The sequence below is a fragment of the Haliotis cracherodii genome, unplaced genomic scaffold, assembly GCF_022045235.1.
Source record: "Haliotis cracherodii isolate W230 unplaced genomic scaffold, xgHalCrac1.p SCAF_20, whole genome shotgun sequence".
Lineage (NCBI taxonomy): Eukaryota > Metazoa > Mollusca > Gastropoda > Lepetellida > Haliotidae > Haliotis > Haliotis cracherodii.
This window is the reverse complement of record NW_027266276.1, coordinates 15,129,851-15,155,988: the sequence shown is the minus strand read 5'-3', so window position 1 is coordinate 15,155,988 and position 26,138 is coordinate 15,129,851. Positions and strand designations below refer to the sequence as shown.

Here is a 26,138-nt window from a genome sequence, read left to right as displayed (position 1 = left end):
AGAGCATAAGATGCGGGTATATGTAAGGGTTTTATACGTTCATATGGAGAATAAGCCATAGACATATATTAAAGAGGGTTTCATTCCTTCATATTTGGGATACTATTTTCACTGATCATTACCATGTTTACTTCGTGCAAACTGGCTAGTTCATAGCAGTCGTTCCGTTGTTTTCATTGTTAGCAAAGAGCCCATAGCAATGTTACGTCATGAGGATGACGTCATCCGTTCTTTTATGACGTCACACACGATTTGACGTCAATTGACAAATTGAGCTGTTGTTGCAACTGAGACCAGGAAACATTGTGAATTAATATTAAAAGTTTATCGCCAGGGCTTGGAATTCACAACATTAATTCACTCTTGATAGATAATCCGTAAGTAATCCGAACCGACAGATTTTCCTACTCCCCTGAAAAGCATTGTGGCTTTACTCGAGTTTCTTCACGTCAGGAACCATACACCGCGGGTTCGTCTCACCACAGTAATAAAACGTCTACAACCTGCTTCACTTTTCATTTGCCTTCCACATCAAGCTTACACGTGATATAGCTGCTATACAAGGCAGCATTACACCCAGCTCATTTACAAGCAACTGAGCTGATTTTGGGCTACTTTCTTATCTGTAAGACTGACGAGTAAAGATCAAAATAGACTTGTGATTTGCAACGAATAGAGAATATCCTCATACCCAATTTGTTTGAGTACAACGTATATTACGCAAGCACTTTGGTGTGGCTCTATTACGGACTTTCCATACATACCATAGCAGGTGGCCCCATCTATTTATCAAATTGTTATGGACCAAGCCACTTTAATCCCTGGTTCAACGATTAACTATTTCCCAGTGGAACATCACAGCAGGTGGACCGTCTGTACTTGATTTAATATTGCACAATGACTTAGTTTGTAGCCCCATACATAAATATTGGTTTCCAGTTATCATGCATCCCGATAGTTAAAAAAAGCAGATGCCCACAGATCATAGGAATTTTAAAGTCGATATGACAAATATGGTTAATCGCAGCCTAGCGCTCCGCCATATCACATGATCACCTAACGTGATGGAATTAATTTGTGTACATTGTAATCGGTTTTGGTTTTGCATTGTCGTAAAATAAAGGAATAGTCGGACGATAACACTATTAATACACTAAATGCCAGCACTGGTGTCACATCTCACACAGAAATAAATAATTACACCGCCAGACGATCCAGGACATTATCACCATGACTTGATACGTAATGTGGTTCCTTGGTATGGATAGGTGTATAGTCTGTTAATGTGCCGGTTTCTTGGAATGGATAGCTGTATAGTCTGTTAATGTGCCGGTTTCTTGGTATGGATAGGTGTATAGTCTGGTAATGTGCCGGTTTCTTGGTATGGATAGCTGTATAGACTGTTTATGTGCCGGTTTCTTGGAATGGATAGGTGTATGGTCTGTTGTTGTAGGGGTTCATTGGTATCCCTCCCAAATAAAGGTGATACGCCGTGATATAACTGATATACTGTTTAAAGAGACTTTAAACCAAATTAACTCACTCAATCGATCAAGAATGCCAATGGGCGAAACATGAGCCAAAGCCACGAGTGTCTGAAATGGATAGAGCGCAGTATGCACTAGTAGAGCGAAATGGTTTCATGGCAGGATAACAAATGAACATTTATATAATTGTCAATTCTCAAACAATGTTATCATAGTGCTCGGCGTCACAAAGCAAACCTCCCACACACACGCCACATCGAAAGTGTTCATTTACATATTTTGTAACTTCATATAATACAAGTATGAGTTAAACTAAAAACTTCACTCCCTGATATCTGACTGTCCCAGTGCTACCTCCTTATTAGTCATGCTTATCAACAATTGTATCGTTAAAGCCCTAGGGGTGTAAAGAACTAAATAAGATTGTCAAATAAAAAGACAGATATCGTCCCCCGAGAGACCCAAACAGAATGTTCCATTTGGTAACGTCAGTTCATGGAATGAACAAACGTTGAAACAGGATGTTTGAATACAGTAACCCTGTTCAATAATAATGTAAGACACAGAGCAATTATAGCTAAACAACCTCAAGTATTCCAGCGTGAGTAAGTTTATGACTGAAAAATCATCACGTGATTGCTTGGATACTGGATATCTATTTCGCTGAACAAATGCTTCCCATTAATATGTATTCACTTACTTCTGTCACTCAGTGTACGTAGTATATGTTTCCCTTTTCCTTTGACAATCACCCATTAATTAAAAAGACGAATCAATGCAATTATTGTTGTAGGTGTTTTTTCTCATCGAACCATGAATATAGATGACTGTTGTATAACCTAACGTGATTCCTTGGTAAAGGCGTTTTGTTTCAAGATTTGGGAGAACTATTGAATGTAAGTTAACACAGAAGTTTGCTGTATCACTGCGTCTGCAAATAGTCATGTCTGGGCCCGGGTAAGAAGTGAATTTAAGTCCTCGAGCAATGATAGTCGCCGTCGAGGTAAAAGGACATACACCTCGGCAGGTCAAACATTGCGACCATCCATCCTCCTGTGGGCCTGTAGAACACCCGTAGGACTGACAGACATGCATTATGTTGGCCTGTAGATCACCTGTAGACATCACAGACATGCTTTCTGTTGGCCAGTACATCATCTGTAGACGTTACAGACACGCCTTATGTTGGCCTGTAGAATATATGTAGACGGAACCTACACACATTCTGTTTGCCAGTACATCATATATAGACTTGACAGACACGCCTTATGTTGACCAGTACATCATCTTCTTTAGACGTGACAGACACGCCTTGTGTTGGCCTGTGGATCATATGTAGACGTGACAGACACGTCTTAATTGGCCAGTAATCATCTGTAGACGTGACAGACATGCCTTATGTTGGTCAGTAGATCATATGTAGACGTGACAGAAACGTCTTAATTGGCCAGTAATCATATGTAGACGTGACAGGCATGCCTTATGTTGGCCAGTACATCATCTGTAGACGTGACAGACGCGTCTTAATTGGCCAGTAATCATCTGTAGACGTTACAGACATGCCTTCTGTTAGCCAGTACATCATGTGTAGACGTTACAGACATGCCTTATATTAGCCAGTACATCACATGTAGACGTGACAGACATGCCTTATGTTAGCCAGTACATCACATGTAGACGTGACAGACATGCCTTACATAAGTACTTCATCTGTAGACGTGACAGACATGCCTTACATAAGTACTTCATCTGTAGACGTGACAGACATGCTTTATGTTGGCCAGTACTTCGTCTGTAGATGTGACAGACATGCCTTCTGTTAGCCAGTTCATCACATGTAGACGTGGCAGTCATGCCTTATGTTAGCCAGTACATCACATGTAGACGTGACAGACACGCCTTACATAAGTACTTCATCTGTAGACGTGACAGACATGCTTTATGTTGGCCAGTACTTCGTCTGTAGATGTGACAGACATGCCTTCTGTTAGCCAGTTCATCACATGTAGACGTGGCAGTCATGCCTTATGTTAGCCAGTACATCACATGTAGACGTGCCAGACATACCTTATGTTAGCCAGTACATCACATGTAGACGTGACAGACATGTCTTATGTTAGCCAGTACATCACATGTAGACGTGACAGACATGCCTTATGTTAGCCAGTTCATCACATGTAGACGTGCCAAACATGTCTTATGTTAGCCAGTACATCACATGTAGACGTGCCAGACATGCCTTATGTTAGCCAGTACATCACATGTAGACGTGACAGACATATCTTATGTTAGCCAGTACATCACATGTAGACGTGACAGACATGCCTTATGTTAGCCAGTTCATCACATGTAGACGTGGCAGTCATACCTTATGTTAGCCAGTACATCACATGTAGACGTGCCAGACATGCCTTATGTTAGCCAGTACATCACATGTAGACGTGACAGACATGTCTTATGTTAGCCAGTACATCACATGTAGACGTGACAGACATGTCTTACATAAGTACTTCATCTGTAGACGTTACAGACATGCCTTATGTTGGCCAGTAGATCATCTGTAGACGTGGCAGTCATGGCTTCTGTTGGTTTGTAAAATGGTGTTAATTGCTCATTGGATTAATATTATTTACGTCCATTTTATCAGTGGTAGATGTGATAGGCATACCTACGAGTATTGGCTTACATGACAGCTTATATTTTCTAAGCATATATACTGTATACAGGCTTAAAGATAAGTGTAAACTCTACAGATAGCTGATTGGCTTGTACATTAATTTAATATCCCTGATCGTTGCCTGTTGTCAGCTGTACTGTACATACTTTAGTAGAGTCTATATCACCGAACGACATGGTAGATGCTCGTGGAATCACATAGCTCGCATATTTCAAACATATTTGTAGGTATGTACACACTTCGGGTAGGCTAATTGCAATCTGTATTTTTAGCTATTGGCGTGAATCGAGAAAATCCAGAAAATTCACGACAGTAGTGTGTGTCAGTAAACAGTCTCCAATATCTTATACATTCATAAATGTTCGACACTGATGTATCATATGACATTACTTTCTGACAAAGACGATGAAAAGTTAATTGGAAGAAATTCATTTCAAACTATATGTGTATAAAGTATCATCATTATTAGTATGGCTGAAACCATAGCCCACAGAAGCAAGAGCAATCGACACTGCTCATCAGCTTCCCACGGGGAAAAGTTGAAAACAATGTGCCTTTAAAGACATTACACGACTTTTCACTGAATTGAAAGATATGAGGCATAACAATCTGAAAAAAAGCCAAAAAATATTTCGAAACTTTTTGGATTATATTCAGCTACTAGATTAATCTTTTAATATAAATGCCAGCTCTAATAGTGGCTATTTGGCCCGTCGTCAGCGGCACTATCAGGTTTTGTTTTGTAATCATTGCAAAAGGATGTGAAACTGTATGTTTAATTTCACAATACTGATATCATAATAAGAGACGAATGATAAGTCGTGAAATAATGATAAAGGAGACTTCTATTTTTGTACCGACGCGAGTGGCCGGATCAGTATAATTTTGTTGCTGAAGTATATTTCTCCTATTTCAATTCTACTTCTGCTTCGTCGTTTAGACGTGGCCGTATGTACTCTGATGGGACATTAGTTCGCTCATCAAAACGGAAACTAAAATAGAAAGCTTGGTATATATATATATATATATATATATATATATATATATATATATATATATATATATATCGGTGTTGTAATGGTACACTTGTCATATCTTCTGTATCCGACTCCCTAATTTACGTCTCTGGCACGTTTTAACTATTTGAACACCATATGGAGTTTTGAGTGTAAAACATGTGTGGGTCTACAGTTTACTCTTGTCTTGATTCAACTGATCTAACATCGTTTAATAATTGTTAAATAGACACTTTCCTTCCACTGATTTAACCACCTGAGCTAGATATATAAGAGACCAGTGAGACCGCCTCATCTGTTTCATATTTAGATATATGCATAAAGGATCAGAATGATAAAAGACTGTATGACAAGAAGGATGACTTAAACTTTTCAATAGTCATCTTTCGCTTTGTGTCGAGCAACTATTTCAGCAGCTCCATCCTTTTGTGTCTGCACGTTACAACTTTTGAGGTACAACTGAACATTTCAAAGAGAGTCTTATGACTCTTGATCAACAGTTGTTTGATCAGGGTCACATAGATGGACTATTGCTGAGTGCGGAGTTAAATAACAAACCAACCAACCAGCAACCGTTAGTCGCGTTTTAGGTCAAGCACATTCGCTTGTTCTGACAAGCTTGGATTGCTGAAGACCAATTATTACCCGGACCGTCATGGGTTTATATGATCAAGTAAAGAAAGCTCTTGTTCGATGTTCTGTAATATAACTGTTCTTCACCTATGAAAAGAAAACACCAATATATTTCGTTTTTCAAAATAGATAGAAAAACAGGTAAGTATTAAAAATAACTTTCCAATAATTAATGGTAGCAGATGCTCACTCCATTTTAGCGCAATTTCGTCGAAATGGGCTTGTTTGAAAACAGAGAACTGAATACATCCATGCACTAATGATAGGATTTGGAAGGATTTTGCCATTACATGGCACAACAACGTTTTTTCTTTGAAATATACATTGTAGCTCCACCGCAAAACAGAATTCCTTATTCTAATACATCTAATCGAATTAAGTCAAGTGTGTTTTAATTACCCGCATATCAGTATCAAATTGTTACGTTAGTTATTAACTCAAAAGTTTAACCTTATAATTGGTTTTACTTGAAAAGTAACTCATAAACAAAAAAAAAACACCTCACAAATGGAGGAACAATTGTCACAAACTGAATAAGACACACATGGTGTTGGCAAGTAATATTTTGATTCCTACAAAATCTAACGAAATAAGGTCGCAGACAGGACTTTATTGGACAGGTTCATCCTCAGACAGTGCAGCCTTCTGTTTGCTCATCATTGGTACTTTTGAAGGTCCTGATTCGTTGTGTGGCCTGAAATGTCACTACACTTCCTCCCTGGAGCACTAAACTGTATATCTAGATCCGTGATAGTCGTTTTCCACGTATGTAATGGTACCTTATGTACTTGCAGTAAAACAACGGACCGCAATTGGATCATTTAAATGCCTTATAATCCAACGAACAGAAATCATATATAAAGACCGAGGTCATGTCATGTTCTTCCAGCTTTTCTTTGTCTGTTAAATGGTTCGAAACAATAGCCGCATTACCTCCAGTGACATTAAAAGCTACACCTTTCTTAGCGTGAAGAGGTGTAAGGTTTAATATTTTGTAAGGTAATTGACCTGGAAAGGTGGGAAGTTTGAAAAAGAATTGAATTTAATATTTAATGAATATCGTTACTGACACCATAACCTCATCACAGTCCACACAACTTTGAGGAGATAAAGGTGAAAAAAACCCAAAGTTAATCGTTTAACTGGGAAATGACATTGCAACACTCACCAGAAAGATTAATACGCTTTGCTATGCATGGTCAGATAATCTAAGGTTTTCTGCAGTGTTATTAAAGGCCTTTTACAAGAAATTATAAGAAATGTGATAGACGATAGCGAACCTGTTCATATTACACGCGTCCATTACCACATTTCGGGACATTTAGGATAAAGATGGCGTCGTATTACATATGAATTATAGAAAAAAAATAATTGTAATTATAGCGTTCCTCGGCATTCAAAACTGATCCAATTACAGAATTAAGAATTTAATTGTGAAAAATAAGAAGTGTAGTTGTTTCGTGTATTGACAGAGGAGATCATTCTAAAAGGTCCAGATGCTATACGTTCACAAACAGTACCAAGGAGATATCCATTAAATGATAATAGTAAAACACTTTTAAATCATATCCCGGGTCGCTATCTTTTTTGTTTCAAATGAACCAATCTTGTATTGTGTAATTGACTGAAACAAGAGATTGAAATCTGAGTCATATCAAAATATCATTCAGAACAGAAATATAAAAATAATAAATCATATCCAAATCAAGCACTTAACGGATAAGTGTAACGCTAAGTGCCTTGTATAGCTATCGCAACTCACTACATTTGGTTAGGTGAGATGAGGTGAAATGGGGTTTAAAGTCGCGTCCTAGATTAGTGCACTCATGTAGCGACATGCATGCACATGTGTATGTGTGGTTGCTTGTACTGGTCAGGTTTCATTGCGATTTTATGGTGCTAGCCCACTGAGATAACATGTTTTGCATGAATACCCTACTGATACTGGTTCCGAACCGACAATTCCTTGCTTTAGCCACTGAATGCCAAGCGCTAGACAGGGTAACAACAAGTATCATCTTTTAACGTCTTTTGGTATGACGCGGCCGGGAATCGAATCCCCCGCCTTCCGCTCTCCAGGCGGAAGCTCTACCACTAGACCACGGAGACAGTCCACTGCATTGGGAGTCAGAGACTTGTTTAGCTGAGAGCCAGCTAAATTAGCTGTAATCACCTAAATACGTTTATTCAGCGGGACGCTGAAATATGTCAAAAATGAAAATCATTTGTCATTGGCGCGTTTTTGTTGTTGTTGAGTGTTACGTAAAATTGACAACTGGGTGATGCAAATTAATCTCTGCAGACAAAAATCGGGGAATGGAGGGGTTGGATAAGTTCGTTCCCACGGAGGGATTAGTTGAAGGAGGATGTAGCACTGACGAAAGTGTTAATCAGTCACAGAAATGACTTAACTGCATTAAATACAAAGGTTTTTCTTGTTGGTCGTTCTTTCCAGACACTTACATACACTTTTGATGTTCTCAGAGCAAGTCTTTGAAGGAAACAATTATCTGGACTAAGCTGATTTTATCACAATTCTTGTGATCGGTGATCTTTTTATCACATATAATTTCATTTCAAATTTGCAAATATATTTATTTTTAAGATAATATTATTACATAGGCTTTATTCCGTCTCTTTGTCGGCTTCTTTTTCTCCAAATTTGGTAACATATCACACACTGGTATATGCAGTACCCGCCTATCTCAGGTCACGTTAGCCTATACATCCAGGGGTCATCTGAATACATGACACTTTTTTCCATGGATATCAAATTCTTTTATTCTTTTTACGACGATTTAGAGCCACTTCTTTCTCCCTCATTAGGTGAATGCCCAGTAAGTGCATAGAGTACTAAATATATAAGATTAATGTACAAAGATAACAATACAATGACGAAACCGATGGGGTAGGATTAAGATAACATAATGACAAAGCCAATGAGATTTACTGGAGATTAAGTGACTGATGTGATACTTGATGCTGAATAAACAATCAAGGTCTGGATGTCTGCGATGCAAGCATTAAAATCAACTTGGGTGTTTTGACTTCTTCGTTTTTTAATTATCTTCTTTCCAAATACCCCTGTGTTCTTATTTCAAACGATGACTATTATTCAAACAACATCTTGCCGAATGTATCCCAATCCGGGATATCTGGATCATCCATTCCAGCCATATCCACGTAGTCAAGGTGATATCTGGATCATCCATTCCAGCCATATCCACGTAGTCCAGGTGATATCTGTATCATCCATTCCAACCATATCCACGTAGTCCAGGTGATATCTGTATCATCCATTCCAACCATATCCACGTAGTCAAGGTGATATCTGTATCATCCATTCCAGCCATATCCACGTAGTCCAGGTAATATCTGGATCATCCATTCCAACCATATCCACGTAGTCCAGGCTCGCCGACACCATCCGTACATGTATTTGAAGTAAATCTGTTCTAGCTGTGAAAGAGAAATATGACGCTTTGTATCTGATTCCTCTACACATATATTCAAACAGGAAAGAAAAGCTCTCTGTGACTGATTATGGGTCATCTTGCATATACGGTCACCTTGTATGTACGACCACCTTGCATGTACGGCCACCTTGTATGTACGACCACCTTGTATGTACGACCACCTTGTATGTACGGCCACCTTGTATGTGCGACCACCTTGCATGTACGACCACCTTGTATGTACGACCACCTTGTATGTACGGTCACCTTGTATGTACGGTCACCTTGTATGTACGGCCACCTTGCATGTACGACCACCTTGTATGTACGACCACCTTGCATGTACGGTCACCTTGTATGTACGGTCACCTTGTATGTACAGCCACCTTGCATGTACGGTCACCTTGTATGTACGACCACCTTGTATGTACGGCCACCTTGCATTAACGACCACCTTGTATGTACGGCCACCTTGTATGTACGGCCACCTTGCATGTACGGTCACCTTGTATGTACGACCACCTTGTATGTACGGTCACCTTGCATGTACGACCACCTTGCATGTACGACCACCTTGCATGTGCGGTCACCTTGCATGTACGGTCACCTTGTATGTGCGGTCACCTTGCATGTACGACCGCCTTGCATGTACGGTCACCTTGCATGTACGACCACCTTGCATGTACGATCACCTTGCATGTACGACCACCTTGTATGCACGATCATACTTGTCTGATTAACTTTATACTAAAGTGTAGCTGATCGTTTTCTCACTGAAACAACCGGTATTCTAAGTCGGGGAATAGGTTCTTTTACACATAGTGAAGGATGGTCGTCCAGTCATGTGTTAAGAAACTGGATTCTCGACTTAACTCAAATATCACTTAAACTAACTTTGTATCTGAGGTGCGTGACATTGCAACGCACACACTTACAGCGAGCACTATTACTAAACTAAGCGGCAAAAGAAAGTATAGGTGGGCAATTTGTAATTTTCCTAAAAAACAGCGATAACTAGTGGAAAGTTGGTATTGGGAATATGACTGCCCAGGAACTGGTACAAAACAACACCTCACCGGAACGCGCCATTTTTGACGGCGCTCGTGCGGTGACAAAAATATATGACAAAAAATATGAGAGAGAGAGAGACTTCGTGCTGCTGGAATCCGAGCGTATCGTCCTTTCCGAGGAATGGTACTGACTGCTCAACATCGACACCTGAGACTGCGATGGGCGAGGCAGGTTCGACGCTGGCAAGTGAGAACTTGGCGTCAAGTGCTGTTTACTGATGAAAGTCAGTTTCGGTATGGCCGAAATGGGGGCAACATAGGTCCAAATTGCCAGAAGGTTTGGTTGTACACCATTGACTGTAGCCAGGCTGATTCAACGGTACAGGCAGACAGGGAGGACACAGGACAGGTCTAGAACCGGACGACCCCGAGTGACAACACCACTGAAAGATGGTCAGATACGGCTCATTCACCTGCGAAACAGATTCGTAACGGCGACGGCGACGGCAGCAACATCGATGGGACATCCCATTAGCCAACGTACAGTACTACGACGACTTCGTGCTGCTGGAATCCGAGCGTATCGTCCTTTCCGAGGAATGGTACTGACTGCTCAACATCGACACCTGAGACTGCGATGGGCGAGGCAGGTTCGACGCTGGCAAGTGAGAACTTGGCGTCAAGTGCTGTTTACTGATGAAAGTCAGTTTAACATGTTTCGAAATGACAGCAGAGAACGAGTTTATCGACGCAGAGGGGAACGTTTGTCTCCGGCGTGTCTATCTTGAGCTTACATTACCTGTGATTGCACAATCATTTGTTACACCTCCCTAGATTATATAGTAATTCACAACAAAACCTCTTCTTGTTATTTTTTTATCGATCATGGAACTCGACCTATACTTTCTTTTGCCGCCCAGTTTATAACGCAAGTCAGCAGTGAAATGTAAAGGTTGATGGGGTTATGTAAAGGTTGATGGGATTTTGTAAAGATTGATGGGGTTAACGTAGCGTAAAAATGCTTGTTCAGCTGTCGAAATGGACATTGACACATATTGCGTAGGTAGCTGCAACACTAAAATATCTCCATCAGAGTTAGCTAAAAGTACTCGGTCATTAACTGTTAATCTCACTTTTCATCTTGAAAAGATCTTAATCGTAAAGTGGTAGCCTAGTGGTTCCAGTGTTCGCTACAAACGCTGAAGAACCGGCTTCGAGTCACCACATGGATACAATATGTGAAGTCCATTTCGGGATGTCGCCGCGATATTGCTGAACCCAACGCATGCGTTAATTCTAACTCCATTGTGAAGACACTTAACCTTCGCCAAAAGTGGCCTGCCGTTTATGTTGCCTGAAGTGAACACTTGCAACTTATCCAATGTCTGGTTGTGAGTTTGCCACCAGTCCGACATGCGTGCTTCCTGAACAAGATGTGACAGATACTTGTCCGATGCTAACGTAAGATGTCATACATACGTTAGCCCGGAGATTACTGATTCATGCTATCTGTCTGTGTAGGGAAGCGTCTATCTGGGGGTGGATTTGGATTGGATTGCTGTGTCACATACTGAACCCCCCCACCTTTTCCGAAAGTACTAACATGTTTCCACATGAATGCTGCACATCGTTGCTCTGCATCTGAAAAGGTTGTTCACAATCTATTGTAATTTAATCTCCTATCGCTGGTAAATAATGTACATGGTGTACATCATGTAATTTACTTCCGTGTCATGTGGCGCTTTGATCATCATCATCATCATCATCATCATCATCATCATCATCATCATCATCATCGTCGCCGTCGCCTTCATCATACTTTGCCTGGGGTGATGTTTGTGTTGTTGGGAGGTGCAGTGTTTAGTACAGGGTGATATTACCACGTTTCTATATACAACAATAATGAGCTATTATATGATAGTTAATACGTTTATGTTACAAAAACACATAGTCACGTACACATTGACCGCGATGACCCATTAATAACAGAATAATATCAGCTCTACACATACGTTGTCACCTATCAAGAAATACGCACCCATCAATCCCTTAAGTAAATAAAAATAACTGATAGCTGTATTATACACTAAGCTTTTGTCAGAAATACTCAAAAGAAAAGGATAATACTTTTACGGGCTGGTCAACACACTGACAGTAGTGGAAATGCACTTATCCTCGGACCAAGACACTGTTACTAATGTCACAGTCGGCCATTTAACTAATGAATCATAGTGTACTCATTTCAAACGCCGCAGATAGCAGGACAGTGAAGACAATCCTCCATGTCAGGGGAGAACAATCTCAACAGTTCACATGTCGGGTATAATTATCCTCGCCTTGGCCGTAAATGGCAGGCGTATTACAGTACACCTCCAGTAGAGCCTCTATGACGATATCATATCTCCAACGAGACTGTTATAGCCAGGACTATAGCCATTGATATGTTTCATGTCGTCTTGGGCACAAACTTGATTGGTAGCTCAATACCATGTATTTACCTCGCTCAATTGCATGGAACTATACCAGCGCGCATGCATCAATTCATTAGTACACATCAGGCTCAAAACAAGTGGATAAAACCTTCTAGGTTTAATAGTATGTTGTAAAATGCGACATAGCAAAACGTTTTGAAAAAATGAGGATATTTGTAGGTCATGCGTTGTCACTTGTTTTTTATCTGCCTATGTAAGTGACTTATTCCAATATGCATTCAAGAAATATATAAGATGTTCTACTGTATGATGTCGTCAAGGAACAAGGCATGAGCGTGTGCCTCGAAACAAAAGATAATCAATGCATGTATGTAACATAAACATCGTTGCAAAAAGTAAGAGAAATTGTTATCCATAAAAAAGTGTCATTTATTCACTGCCAGAAAATGTTAAATTACGCACACGATTTTGACCGTGTCATTGAACAATATACATATCTGAAACAGGATGAGTGATTGACTGAGGTGTCACATTCATATAAGTATTAGTGTTACATCATTGAGTGTTATGATGTTGGGGGGACCCAAGTGCACAATTTGGCGAAATCCTCGAGCACGGTGTTGTAGTGCTGACATCTCTTCTATGGTTTTACATACACGGCTAGTTAAATCAATATAATGGTGTGTTTCGGCATGTGATGACATAAAATCATGAATTGTATATTTCCAATGCATTGTTTAGTATGTACATGTATAAAATCTGCTTTATGAGAGAAAATGACGTTTGTTTGGTTGAGTTAAATGTTCATCCTCTGATGAGAGATATCTAGATAAGTGAGGTGACATGGGTGAGTAAAAGGTATTTCAGCTCTCCTCTCCCCCATCCCTTGGGGCCAGCTGTCAGAAACACATAGGCATATGACATCTGTCCTGCTGCCCCAGTGGGTACCAAGAGGGATGAACTCAATCAGTAATACCAAGAGATGTTCCATCAACCAAACTGACCAGTCATCTGGGCATATGTTTTAAACAGATTGTTGTTCGAAGACAAGTGGATCTGACACAAGTTGTAAAACTTACACAGGCGTCTTCAGGGCATTTACTTTGAAGCCAAATGTATCCTATGTCAAGTCACATCTATATTTCGGAAACGTTCAATCGGCCTAGGAAATAATCTGAGAAAAGAAAGGAAAAGATCTGTGTTATCAATTTATAATTTTACAATGAATTTTGGCACAAGGTCTAGGTGAAGCTGTGAAGTAAACAGGGACAGCTTTAAGCATAGTCACATTACCAACAACCACCTCAATCCCGTCCTCCACCAATTTGGGTCGCAATCCAGGGGAAATAGGTCGCCAAATAGAGTTGCCTTGTTGGAATTAAACCCCTGTCAAAATTGGTGATATTTCAAGCATATGGAGTAGATTCGACAGCGGTCTCTCTGCGCATGCGCACAACAATTGATATATGAAAACCTTTGCGGAATGATATTTTCATTTCAGTGTGTGCAAGTAAACTAAAAAAATGACCTTCATAGATACAACCTGAAAAGAAATGATAACGATGACAATTGTGCATTCTTTTTTTGACACCCCCCCCCCCCCCCCCAAACACAATTGAAATGTAACAAGCGAATTCAAACCACACGTTTTAGATTACAGTATGAATGTTCCATCGAATTTAAAGTAGACTTAGGGTGTTCACCTCACCACAACACCCCTTGACTTAGTGTGTTCGCCTCACAATAACTCCCATTGTCATAGGGTATTCGCCTAACTACAACGTCCCTTGTCATAGGGTGTTCGCCTAACTATAACTCCCCTTTATCATAGGGTGTTGACCTATTCACAAGTCCCCTTGTCCTAGGGTGTTCGCCTCACAGCTCCCCTTGACCTAGGGTATTCGCCTAACTACAAGTCCCCTTGTCATAGGGTGTTCGCCTATTCACAAGTCCCCTTCTCCACGGCCACCCTCTAATATCTGAATCCACGGTTGCCCATTTTCAATGACGGATATTATGTTCACGCCTTCCGCAATAGCCTGCTACTGGAATGTCAACGCTACACGGCAATATGTCAAAGCTGATGTATGATTGCCATGGAACGCCTGTGACTAGATTAGCTCAGCCATGTCTTTAAAGAAAAGCCACAACGCTGACAACTACAAACACCGACCAACATACCCCAGACTCATCAACGAGCATATTAACTGTGCACGAAAGGCGTTCATGACAGTCATGTGACAAGCAACAATGGACTGTGGGCCCACGAACTGCGGAGGATTAGATACAAATGAATTAAGTTATTTCTAATTCAGAAAACAGTGTCAATTCCGGAAGCGAAACTAGATTAGAATATAAGACTGGGTCCAGAGGAGAAAATTTGTGTTTTTATCCAACAATTACTGTTTTAAAGCTGCAATTTAAGTACGACTGTTACCGGTAAACTGCTTTATGTCTTGTGATAGGGACATATATAATTGTATTGTACCACTGCTACTTGATGGCCAAGTCTCCTGTCCTTATAACGATAGTCATATGTACCTCAATTGCTACTCATTGGAAGAATATCTAAGAAATTGTTTGGAGTAACATCATTACAAGGCCACAAAAACTGATTACATTTTGTTCGACGTTCTCGTCAAAACTGAAGAGGAGGTTTGATTGACTGAAAATGCTCTTGTGTGTGTTGGCAGCTAGTCAATAAACATAATATAGCATATACTATCAAACATATTGAGATTACCTCAAATAAAGAATAGTTTGTGCCATGTTGTAGCATGTTTAGTATCTCGATAAAGCAAAATGCTCGCCCAACAACTGCGAGTCCCCTTCAGCGGTCTGAAAACAACACATTGAAGTCAACATTCTGCTGTGATTGTCAAGTTATTACATATAAGCTCAGTGCTAACCTTTGTGATAGGTCAGAAAATCATACACCCTTCTCGGTGACACATGAGTAGTTTCGAGGATGCTTTTAGATTCATATAGGTTTGGGTTTGGCTTTCAAGAATTGTGTTTGTGACGGATATGCAACCTTTTTGCGAACGCCTGGTGTCTTCAGTATTTGATGATTTTGATAAAGTCGGAATCATACAATGGACGAGAATGGGAGGACATTTCTTGAGTGCATGGTTTTGTCGTTATGGTATTTGATTCCTTGAGTTTCGTTTGTAGTTTCGTTTGTTTGCCAACTTCTAAAAGGGTCTAACTATGCGGACTACATACTGTGGGCGCATGCATAACATTACTGGAAGGCAACCACATATATGTTCTTCTGCTTATAGTGTATATAGTCACTCCACAAATAAATTTGGGTGAGGAGGTGAAATGAGGTTTAACATGGCGTTCAAGATTATTGCGCATATATAGCGACGTGCATGTATGGCTTATTGTACTAGTCCGGATTAATGCCGAGTATATGATGCTGGCCCAATGAGGTACCAAGCCGCAGTTTATCATGAATATCCCACTCAATCACAGTATACTGAAACGGAGCCGACCAGTCCTTGTTTTCCCTTAATGCCATGCGCGACAACAAGTACAACAATTTAACGTATTTTGGTATGACGCGGCCGGGGATCGAACCCACGACCTCCCGCTTTCCGGGCGGAGGCTCTATCACTATGGCCGCGGACACACGGCCACATAAATATGGACATGACGCCTTTTGCCAGTCAAATATCAAACTAAGACACCTTAAAGTATACACAGTGACACCCCTTTGGCTGTAATAGATAATTATCTCCAAATCAAATCCCATTCTATGACTTTTGGAAATTATTCGTTGCCTTTAATTAACATAAAAAACTTCGACTTCAAACTCCTCACTCTTGGCCCATGCTTCCATCGAACGAGAGACGGGATTTAATTGCGCTCAAGGAAATGTCCATGACACTGATTCTATCCAGTAGTTCATTTGATGATGGTTAAGAATCTAATTTATTCTTCCAAGACTTGTAGTCGAGAGAGTCCAACTATGTCATAAGCATAAGCAAATGTAAGGATTTTCTATTAAGTATTTGACTTGGTCTATGTGAACAAACACGAGTTTAAATGGTACGTTTAAGACAAGTGGTAATTACGCAGTGAATGAAAAAGTGCTCTGTATGGAAACCAGGTTCATTTCACAGCCTTAGCTTGTTTCCCACACATAATTCTACTGTAACGCTATCAAGAAGCTATCACGCAGTGTGGCTGAAGCAATGTCACATCATGTTTCCCCGTTGACTGATCTTGTCTTTCAACTGCTAGGTGATGACTGGTCACATTACATAAACCGAAAAGACGGTTAAAACAAGCAGCATTATTACAAACAATATTGAATTCTTTACGAAATGCATAATTTTATATCGTAAAGTCGGGACAAGTTCAGTATCTAACGTAACATATTGACGTACATACTGTAGCTACTACCATCTTAACCCGATCGACATATCAATTTACATGAATTCTGCTCCATATTGATATTATTATACTTTTATGAAGAAAATCGTCGGTAACTCTAGACTGGTATCGAGTTACAAGGCGCCCTTTCAAACAGCCGACCAATCAATGAAAAGATCTGCGACAGTTTGTCCAATCAGTAACCCTATCTACGAAAGGCAGCCGACATTGAGACCTAATGAGTTGAAATAATGGATCAGGAATAGGTGATGTAGATATTCAGCGAAGTAATTTCTTGTATATACTTGATACAGAGATGTTTACAATTCACCCAATCTGATGAATAAGGTACATTATACCACTTGATTTCAATGTTGGGATAATATGTCAATGAGCAGGGATCCTTTCTTTTAATATACTTCAGTTTTCGGGTCAAACAACATTTTGTGGTAAGTAAGGATAGGACATATAGGTGAACAAACTTCTTTATTACAATTAGGAGAGACGTTTCGATGTAGGTCTTACACCGTTATCTTGCTTGATCATCCATATATCTTATCCTTACTAGGTACTCCAACTTCTAAATGCAGCTCAAGGAAGTAACTTTTTGTGGATCACGTTTGTGAAAGAGAATCCCTTTGGGACGAGTGGCCGTTTTATATCGCATCCTATATGTGGCAGAGTATTAAATATGTCGAAGCGTTTCATGGTAACTTAATTGCTTTCTGTGGAAACTTCTAAATGTATAATACGTGAAACCAGGAATGAGGAGACGAGCAGTTACCAGCAGCCTTCTGCTAATTAGGTGCGAAAGTTGTTCTTGTTTTAAAAATCGAAAAGAATAACATGTCGAACAGTGGTATTGTTAATAACTCTTAAAGGTATTTTTGGAATAACAGGTCAAAGGCTTACTTCGCTTCCAATACGCTTGTTTTCAAAAGAGATATTAGTTAAAATGAAATTTTCTCAAAATATTCCATTCTATTCCATACATTGTGGCCGATAGATATCAAACCAAGAAATCAATATGTACTGAACCGCAAAAGAAACGGCACCCCAAGTTAAATTGCGTGAAAAGTTGTCATTTAAATATCTGGGTAGTTTTTGTCAAAGTTTCTAAAATGTAATATTACCTTGTCTGAAAAATGAAATTTGATGAGAGAGAGAGTCTGGCGATGCCGTGGGTAACGTTATTCGCATGCTTGTGTTGTTGAGAGAGACTCGCAGGTTGGTCCGAGCATCATGGTGTGGGGTGGAATTGGTCTTGCACAGAGGGTCGGCCCTGTGGTCTTCCAGAACATCGGTCCAGGGAGAGGCAATGATGTCACAGCAGCTCGGTACATTGATCAAGTCTTGGGACCACACGACATACCTCATTTGGCACGTCGCCGCAACCACGAGATTCAGCATGATAACGCCCGTGCCCACACTGCGAGAGAAACAAGAGACTTCATCCAGCAGAATGGCATCAGAGCCATGCAGTGGCCTGCCCTCAGTCCCGATTTAAATCCCATTGAGCACATGTGGGACGAGATTCCAAGACGGCTGAATTACGTCCGACCAAGGCCGACAACTGCAGCTGAACTTCGTCAGGCTGTCCTCAGAGTGTGGGGTCAAGTGCCTATGACCTTCATCAACCGCCTCATCCATTCCATGTATCGACGTTGCGCGGCATTCATAAATGCACATGGCGGACACACGAGATACTGACTTGTGATGCCATTTTCTCAGAGATTAGTGTTGTGTTTTGCTTTAAGATCATTTGCCACTTTAATTTTAACCTTAAGCATCAGGTTTGCCAAGTTTCATCGTTTTAATATGTCTCAAAGTATATTTACAGTGTTTAGACAAATAAGGTTTCTCATATATCTATCCATAGTGACGTTTCTTTTGCGGTTCAGTTTATATACACCATATCATATGCATGTACATTCAGACTTATGCAATCTTTTATAGTATAACTAAATAAACTTTTCACGCCCCGTAAGGCATGCAACCTACAGTTCATCTCGAAAGGATGTCTGTATCATTTCAAAGGCAAAAGACTGATTTCTTTGTTAAATGATATGTTCTCGTCACCCAAAACAGTTTTTTACATAGTTCTCTGGAAATCATTTATACGAGCATTATCAAACCAACGGCATCTCTGTATCTCTTCATCGTTTCTGTTTACAATGTGCAGACGCCCTATCAAGCATGAATCAACCACCTTCAATACAATTATTGAAAAAACTTCGCTTGTTTTTTCTCGTGAGAAATACACGTTATTATACCCAGTGCATTACTGACGACCAACACTCCTAATTTGCAAAAAACATACCACTTTGTTTTCTTCAGCAAATAAAAAATACATGCCGAAATTAGGTTTCAGGAAGTGTATCCAAGGTTCAGATGTCATGTCAAACTGGTCAGGTTCGAGTACGGTTTGGCTGACAGATTATATTTCTTCTGGGGGTAAATGTTGATCCTAACGGGATGCGCTACTGTTGTTTCAGCGCAGAGCCAGTCGGATATAATCGCTGTGAAAATATACCGTACTTTTAGAATTAATCATGGAAATGTCGCTTAATGTTGTATGGCGCGGCGTAGACACACTTCATTTGGTTCCTGAAGCACCAATCTTTTTAAAGCGCCATTTCTTAAACCAACACAACGAGTTTATGATATCATTCTGCTGACGCGGCGTGGGTGGGAGTTAGTATTAATCAACTTTTGTGTGAGTTGTCCAAATGTGTTGAATAAAATTACGCATATGTATGTTAAGTTTCGAAGGAGGTTTGTTTCTAATAAAGGTAGCCCGTCTCCGTGGATAGAGCGTCTGCCCGGAGAGCGGTAGGTCGTTGTTTCGATCACAAGTCGAGTCATAAATGACGTTTAAAGGTGGTACCTGTTGCTACCCTGTCTGGCGCTCGGCATTTATGGCATAAAACAAGAACTAGTCGGCTCCGAGTCAGTACTCTGCGTGGTATCTCAGTTTGATAGCACTATAAAACCGTCATCAGTACATTAATACAAGCGCACACACAGATACACAGACACACACATGAATGCACGTCGCTTTATAGAAATATAAGTTCAATAGTCGTGAACGCGACGTAATATTCAAATACATTTCATCTCACCTAATAAAGGTAAATATGATTAGAGATGCATTATTTTCATTCTCTCTTCATTACACATATACTACACAGTACGTTGACACAGAATCGTGAATCGATATTTCAAGTTTGTATTGCATTACCTAACTAGTGGAATAGTGTTGCTACTAACCTTCCCATCACCCCATAAACATCAGTTCATCTTTCCATCTCGTCAGGGTTTACTCTTCCATAGTAGTTCCCACAGAGGGACATATTGATTCTATGAATGTGAGCAATATTGTTTGGGATCTACCAAATCAGGCTTGAATATATATCTGAATTAGAATAATTCATATATACTTACCGCAAAAGAAACGCAATTTCTATAAACGTTTGTGATACAAGTTTAATCATTTTAGCTACGATACATTGTGTTTGGGAACTGAATGTAAGTAAATGTTTTCCTGGATCACACCCTTGCTGGAAAACGCAGCTGGTGTCTGTAGAAGTGGTTGCGAACATTCCTCGTGCAAGTCGTGCAGAATGAGATAGTTATGGGTATTAAAGCTACCCTCGATTGCCAGTCATTCGATCGATACAGTATCGATGTCGGGATTAACTGGCAACAATAGACAACAGGCTAGAAGATTGAATGCTGGTCAGAGTGCGTAGGTTGTCGCAAATCGTTTTAATGTGCACCACCTTGTGGTCAGTCTCGAGTCACAACGCCTCGACAAAGTCGTAAGATGCGTCGCAATCACCTGCAGAACAGTTTCCTCTGCGCCATTGAAACAGCTCGGCAGACGATCGGCATCCATCAGTTCGACGTCGCCTTGTCGCCAGCAACATCGATATCTTTTGTGAGCGACCTGCTCGTGTGCCCATCCTTACAGACCGACATTTTAGGTAGAATTCGGATGGGCGACACGGCGTCAACATTGGCGTCATCAGCAATGGGGGAATGTCATCTTCTGATGAAAGTCGTTATTGTTTGTCGACGGCAGGTGGTAGGGTCAGGATCTGGCGCAGACGTGGTGAACGATTTGCAGGCTGAAAGAAACCTATGGGGAGGCGCAATTGCAAGCATCATGGTGTGGGGCGGCATTGGACTGAACCATACAACTAGACCTGTGGTCTTCCAAAACGTTGGTCCAGGCAGGGGTAATGGTGTCACAGCGCAGCGCTACATAGACCAAGTCCTCAGACCTTACGCCTTTCCCTTTTTCCCAGCTAGATTGAGTGAGTGAGCTGGGTTTTTAACGCCGCTTTGAGCAGTATTCCAGTTGTATCACGGTGTGCCATATTTAACACTGTGTTCATGATCTGTGAAAAATTCTGTTAAATAGTGTGTTCACAAGTATCTGAAAATACATATTTTCAAATACCTGATAGACCTTGCGTTGTTTTTGCGGTTGAGTGTACATGTGGGAAGCACTATCTAGCCGAGAACCACTATGGATCCCGAGAGTCAGGACACAATCACGGACCGAGAACTCCACCTTCATAAATCCTATGCAGATTATGGTGCATGAGTGTTGACAAAACATACCTTTGAAACATCGAGAGAACAGTTCCCCGAGCTGGTTCTACCTTCAGTTGTGGTGATACAGTTATTACAGTTACGGGTATCGATAGTATCTGAGTTATAGCTGTGTTCTTGCAAAACATTTGTTCCAATCAGCTTAATTATAAAGACCTGAAAGACGGATGTTCTGTTTCTTGCTGTCGAAAGTGCTATATAAAAAGTGCCAAAAAGATACCCAATGCAATTCCCTATTTTGATTTGAACTATATGTTCCCTTGGTTTTGTTTTTCAGCCGAATAACTGACTTGTACTTTGTGACGGGTGGTATGGTGGGGTAGAATACCTTTTCGAGAACACCCGGTATCATCATTATTTGATAGGTATTCATAAACACATGCTCATGATCTCGACTCTGCTTTATGCAGAGTTTTCTTTTGAACATCAAAAGGGGTTTGTATTTAGTTAGGAAATGTGTATTTTACAATGCGATTGTTCCCTTTCAGCGTTTCCGGCCAAAGAGGACGATGGGAGGAAACTTGAGCACGTGATACGCCAGGTGATCGCTAACCGGAACAACCTCGGAGCAGGAGTGAGAGCATCATCTGGTGACAGAAGCGCACTACTAGCTCAGATATTAGATATTGCACGTGCGAACTCGCAGAAAAGAAACAACACTCCAGTTGGTAAGTGTATATTGGTCGGACACAGCTTTTCGCTCGCGTTTATACAACAGCACTAAGAAGCTGTAAGTCAGGACGATTTAAGTGTTTAGTGCTTGCCACACAGCATGGCTCCAAAAACAATTATATGTGACCCACCAGGAGAAAAGGGTGCGAGGATGCACTTGTGCTGTGACGTCATGAAGAAAGACGTTTGACGTCAACTTATTTCCGTACAAATCACACTAAATAATTACCCCCGTCAAGGTCCAGGTTAGAATAGGTCTTCAGAAACCTACATTGGGATCGGGTGCTCAGACTCAGTGACTTGGTTGATGCATGCCATCGTATCCCATTTGCGTGGATCGATGTTCAAACACCGTCAAACGGATTGTCTGAAGTCATATAGCTATAATAATGCTGTTTGCTCCGTTAAAAAAACAACAAAAAACAAACAAAGTAGTGAACTAGAAATACAGAAAGGGAAATAAACAACTTGAAAGAGTTTCTGTTGCTTTCATTTGAAGAGGATTTAAATGTCATTTTCCGAAAGTCATAGTGAGTGAGTGAATATGGTTTTTACGCCCCTTTTACCAATATTCAAGCAAAATCACGGCGGGGGACACCAGATATAAGCTTCACAGAATGTAACCATGAGTGGAATATGACCCGGGTCTTCAGCGTGACGAGCGAACGCTTTAACAACCAGGCTATCTCACCGCCTCCCGAAGGTCATTGAGAAAGTATTATGTATATGATATTTGCAGTTCGTTTGCCCCCCTTGATCCCTTAACTATGTAAATAAAAGATATAAAATAAAAATTACCTCCGTGAAATACATATTTACTTTTATAAAATAACACGTCGTTTTCATTTGTGCAGCATACGCCGGTATTGGAGGAGGAAACGCGGGCAGGCGGTAAGTGGATCGTAACTGTTGCTACAACTGTTGGTTTGATTGACGCAATATTCCAGCTGTGTGACGGCTGGCTGTAAAGTATTCAAATCTGAACCAGACATTCCAGTGCTTGTGAGCGTCGATCTACGCCTTCGGGGTACAACGACACATCATTAACACAGTGATCGAACCTGACCACCCGCTTCATTTGGTCGCCTCTTATGACCAGAATAGGTTGCTGGGTGCCTATTCTGACCTGGCATCTCTACGAGGAAACAATCTTATGAAAAAACAGAAATGAGTATCGGATATAAAGCGTGCGTTGTGTTGAAAGTACGCACAGACTGTCGGATAAACAGACCATAACTGTACTAAGATCAACTTACACATCATTAGTGTAGAACATTTGGAGTAAGTAGAACCGATTTGTGTTCTCTTACATAAGAAACAAGTAACGAAAGAAATTTTCACACGTTATTTCTTTCGTCCATACAGGTCGAAGTGATAATACAAACAGCCCTATTGAGTGAGTGAGTGAGTGAGTTAAGGTTTATAGTCACATCGGCAAAATTTCAGCAATATCGTGACTAAATGAAGTTATATATTAATAATACACAAAACTGAACTAAAAAACCTGTCGACGAAGGACAGTTAAATAAGTAGAATATCATAGATGTCGATTTAAAACTAGCATATCATCATAAAATTTGAACTATTCATAACAATACACAATGTAAATGGGCTATAGATCACCAATAACCAAAGGTAGGTCACCATACTAGGTACCATTGGGACTTAAGGTACTTCTGCTACCTACATGGTACCCCAGCAGGATTTACACCATCCCTCTGACTACTGGTGATTGTTAGTTTTAGCCAAAGCATTAAAAAACAACAAGAATTCTACGATTAAAACCATGGAAATGAAACATACTTTGAATGAAGTTGGACGTAAGTACCCTCTCAGGGAAACAGCCCCATGTTATCAGTCAAAATCAATAAAAACAGAAAAAAGCCAGTTATATTATGTGATGTTGAGGAAACCGTATATCTGTGTTTATATTTGCAGGAATATATTTCATGATCATTCATGAGTATTAATAAAGTAAGGAATCTAAGATCAATGACAGGAACTGTTCCATTGTGCTATCATAATATGTTATTGTTGTCATAATATCTTATGTGTCAATGTGTTATTGTTATTTTTTACAACTTAATGTACATAATTCCATATTTCTCCTCACAGTTTATTCCGGGGACGACGGGGCATGAACGACGTAGATCTTAAAGTAAGACTTCAGATATTGGCCGAGGAACTGCAAGCCATAGCACGTGATCTTGATGACGTCATTAGATTGGGGCAGCAGTGAAGTGCACGTGCCTGTTTACAATAACAAGACGACGTTTCAGTGTGTGAGACTTGGAACATTATTTAACACGCAAAATATGTAACATATTTCATCCATTCTCAATGATGTCGATATGAATTCTGAGTACTTGGTGCGTCGCCCCTCTCCTCTACAACACATCCCCTGCCCGGCCCGCCCGCAGCCGCAGTTGAACATCTCACCTCGTACAGACAGGAAGCGAACACAGCGTTGCCGCGTTGCCATGGCAACGAACTTGAACTGGGTTCAGCAATGTATATTTTCAGAGTGTATATGAGAAATAAATATGTTTGTGAAAACAGTTTGTTTTTTGGGCTGTGTTTTACTCATCGTTTCACAAATCAGATGGGTAAGTTCTGAGCTGGAGTGAGGATGAACTGTCTGGTTCGTGCCCGTTTGCTGTATTGAAAAAGGCCAAGCTACAAAGTGAATCCTTGCTGCTGAAGGTGTCAGAGGTTGTACATCGTCACATTCAGGCAAGCAGAGTAGGGCAGAACGTACATTATTCATTGCACTAGAAATACCAAATGAAGTACATGGCCAAACAATAAGCAGCACACAGGACAACAAGAACTATCTTGCACATAACTGTTTCAGTACACCATATACACTTTGTACTACTCCTTACGCAACTAACCTATCATAGTACGCCATAATTTTTTTTTTAATGTCATAGCCCACATTGCTATCAGTCTACGGTAACAGCTAACAGATCAACTGTGCAGAGACAGCTAACAGTTCAAATGAGATGTGTTTGTTTGTTTGTTCGACACTCCAGTTATCATGAGCACCGGTCTACGCAGCGAGCCTGATCACCCGATCCTGTTAGTCGCCGCTTACGACAAGCATAGTCGCCTCTTATAAGCATGGGCTACTGAAGACCTATCCTAACCCGGACCTTCACGCGGGATCAACTGAGAAGTGACAGCTGACAGATGAACTCTGCAGTGATCCCTGTATTTCCTTGCTTAAAGATGGATGATTACTGAAGACAGCAAATTTATTTTCTATATGAATGAAACTTAAGTCGGAAGTTATTTGTAACACGTGCATCTGCTCACACTGCATAATATTATAATTTAAGTTTATTTACCATACCACCATATAGGTAACCATCTGATTATGTAGACCGCCTCCGTGGTCTAGTGGTAGAGCGTCCGCCCGGAGAGCGGAAGGTTCGGGGCTCGATCCCCGGCCGCGTCATACCAAAAGACGTTAAAAGATGGTACTTGCTGTTACCCTGTCTGGCGCTCGGCATTAAGGGGCTAAAACAAGGACTGGTCGGCTCGGAGTTAGAACACTGTGTCTGAGTGGGGTATTCATGTTAAACTGCGGCATGGTATCTCAGTGAGCTAGCACTATAAATCGGCATCAGTCCGGACTAGTACAAGCAGCCACACACACACACACACACACACACACACACACACGTGCATGCACGTCGCTATATAAGTGCAATAATCTTGGACGCGACGTTAAACCCAATTTCACCTCAC

The 26,138-nt window shown here is 40.6% G+C and overlaps 1 protein-coding gene across 1 annotated transcript in view; it reads left to right on the top strand.

Annotated features, from left to right (window-relative positions):
• LOC139470242 (uncharacterized) overlaps window positions 1-24,914 on the top strand; it is a 30,290-nt gene extending 5,376 nt beyond the window's left edge. The window contains exons 2-4 of the mRNA XM_071252568.1: window positions 22,202-22,381; window positions 23,240-23,276; window positions 24,501-24,914. Of these exons, the coding sequence (XP_071108669.1) occupies window positions 22,202-22,381; window positions 23,240-23,276; window positions 24,501-24,624 (341 nt within the window). The 3' untranslated portion in view covers window positions 24,625-24,914. The remainder of the gene's footprint in view (window positions 1-22,201; window positions 22,382-23,239; window positions 23,277-24,500) is intronic.
• The last annotated feature ends 1,224 nt before the right edge of the window (window positions 24,915-26,138 follow it).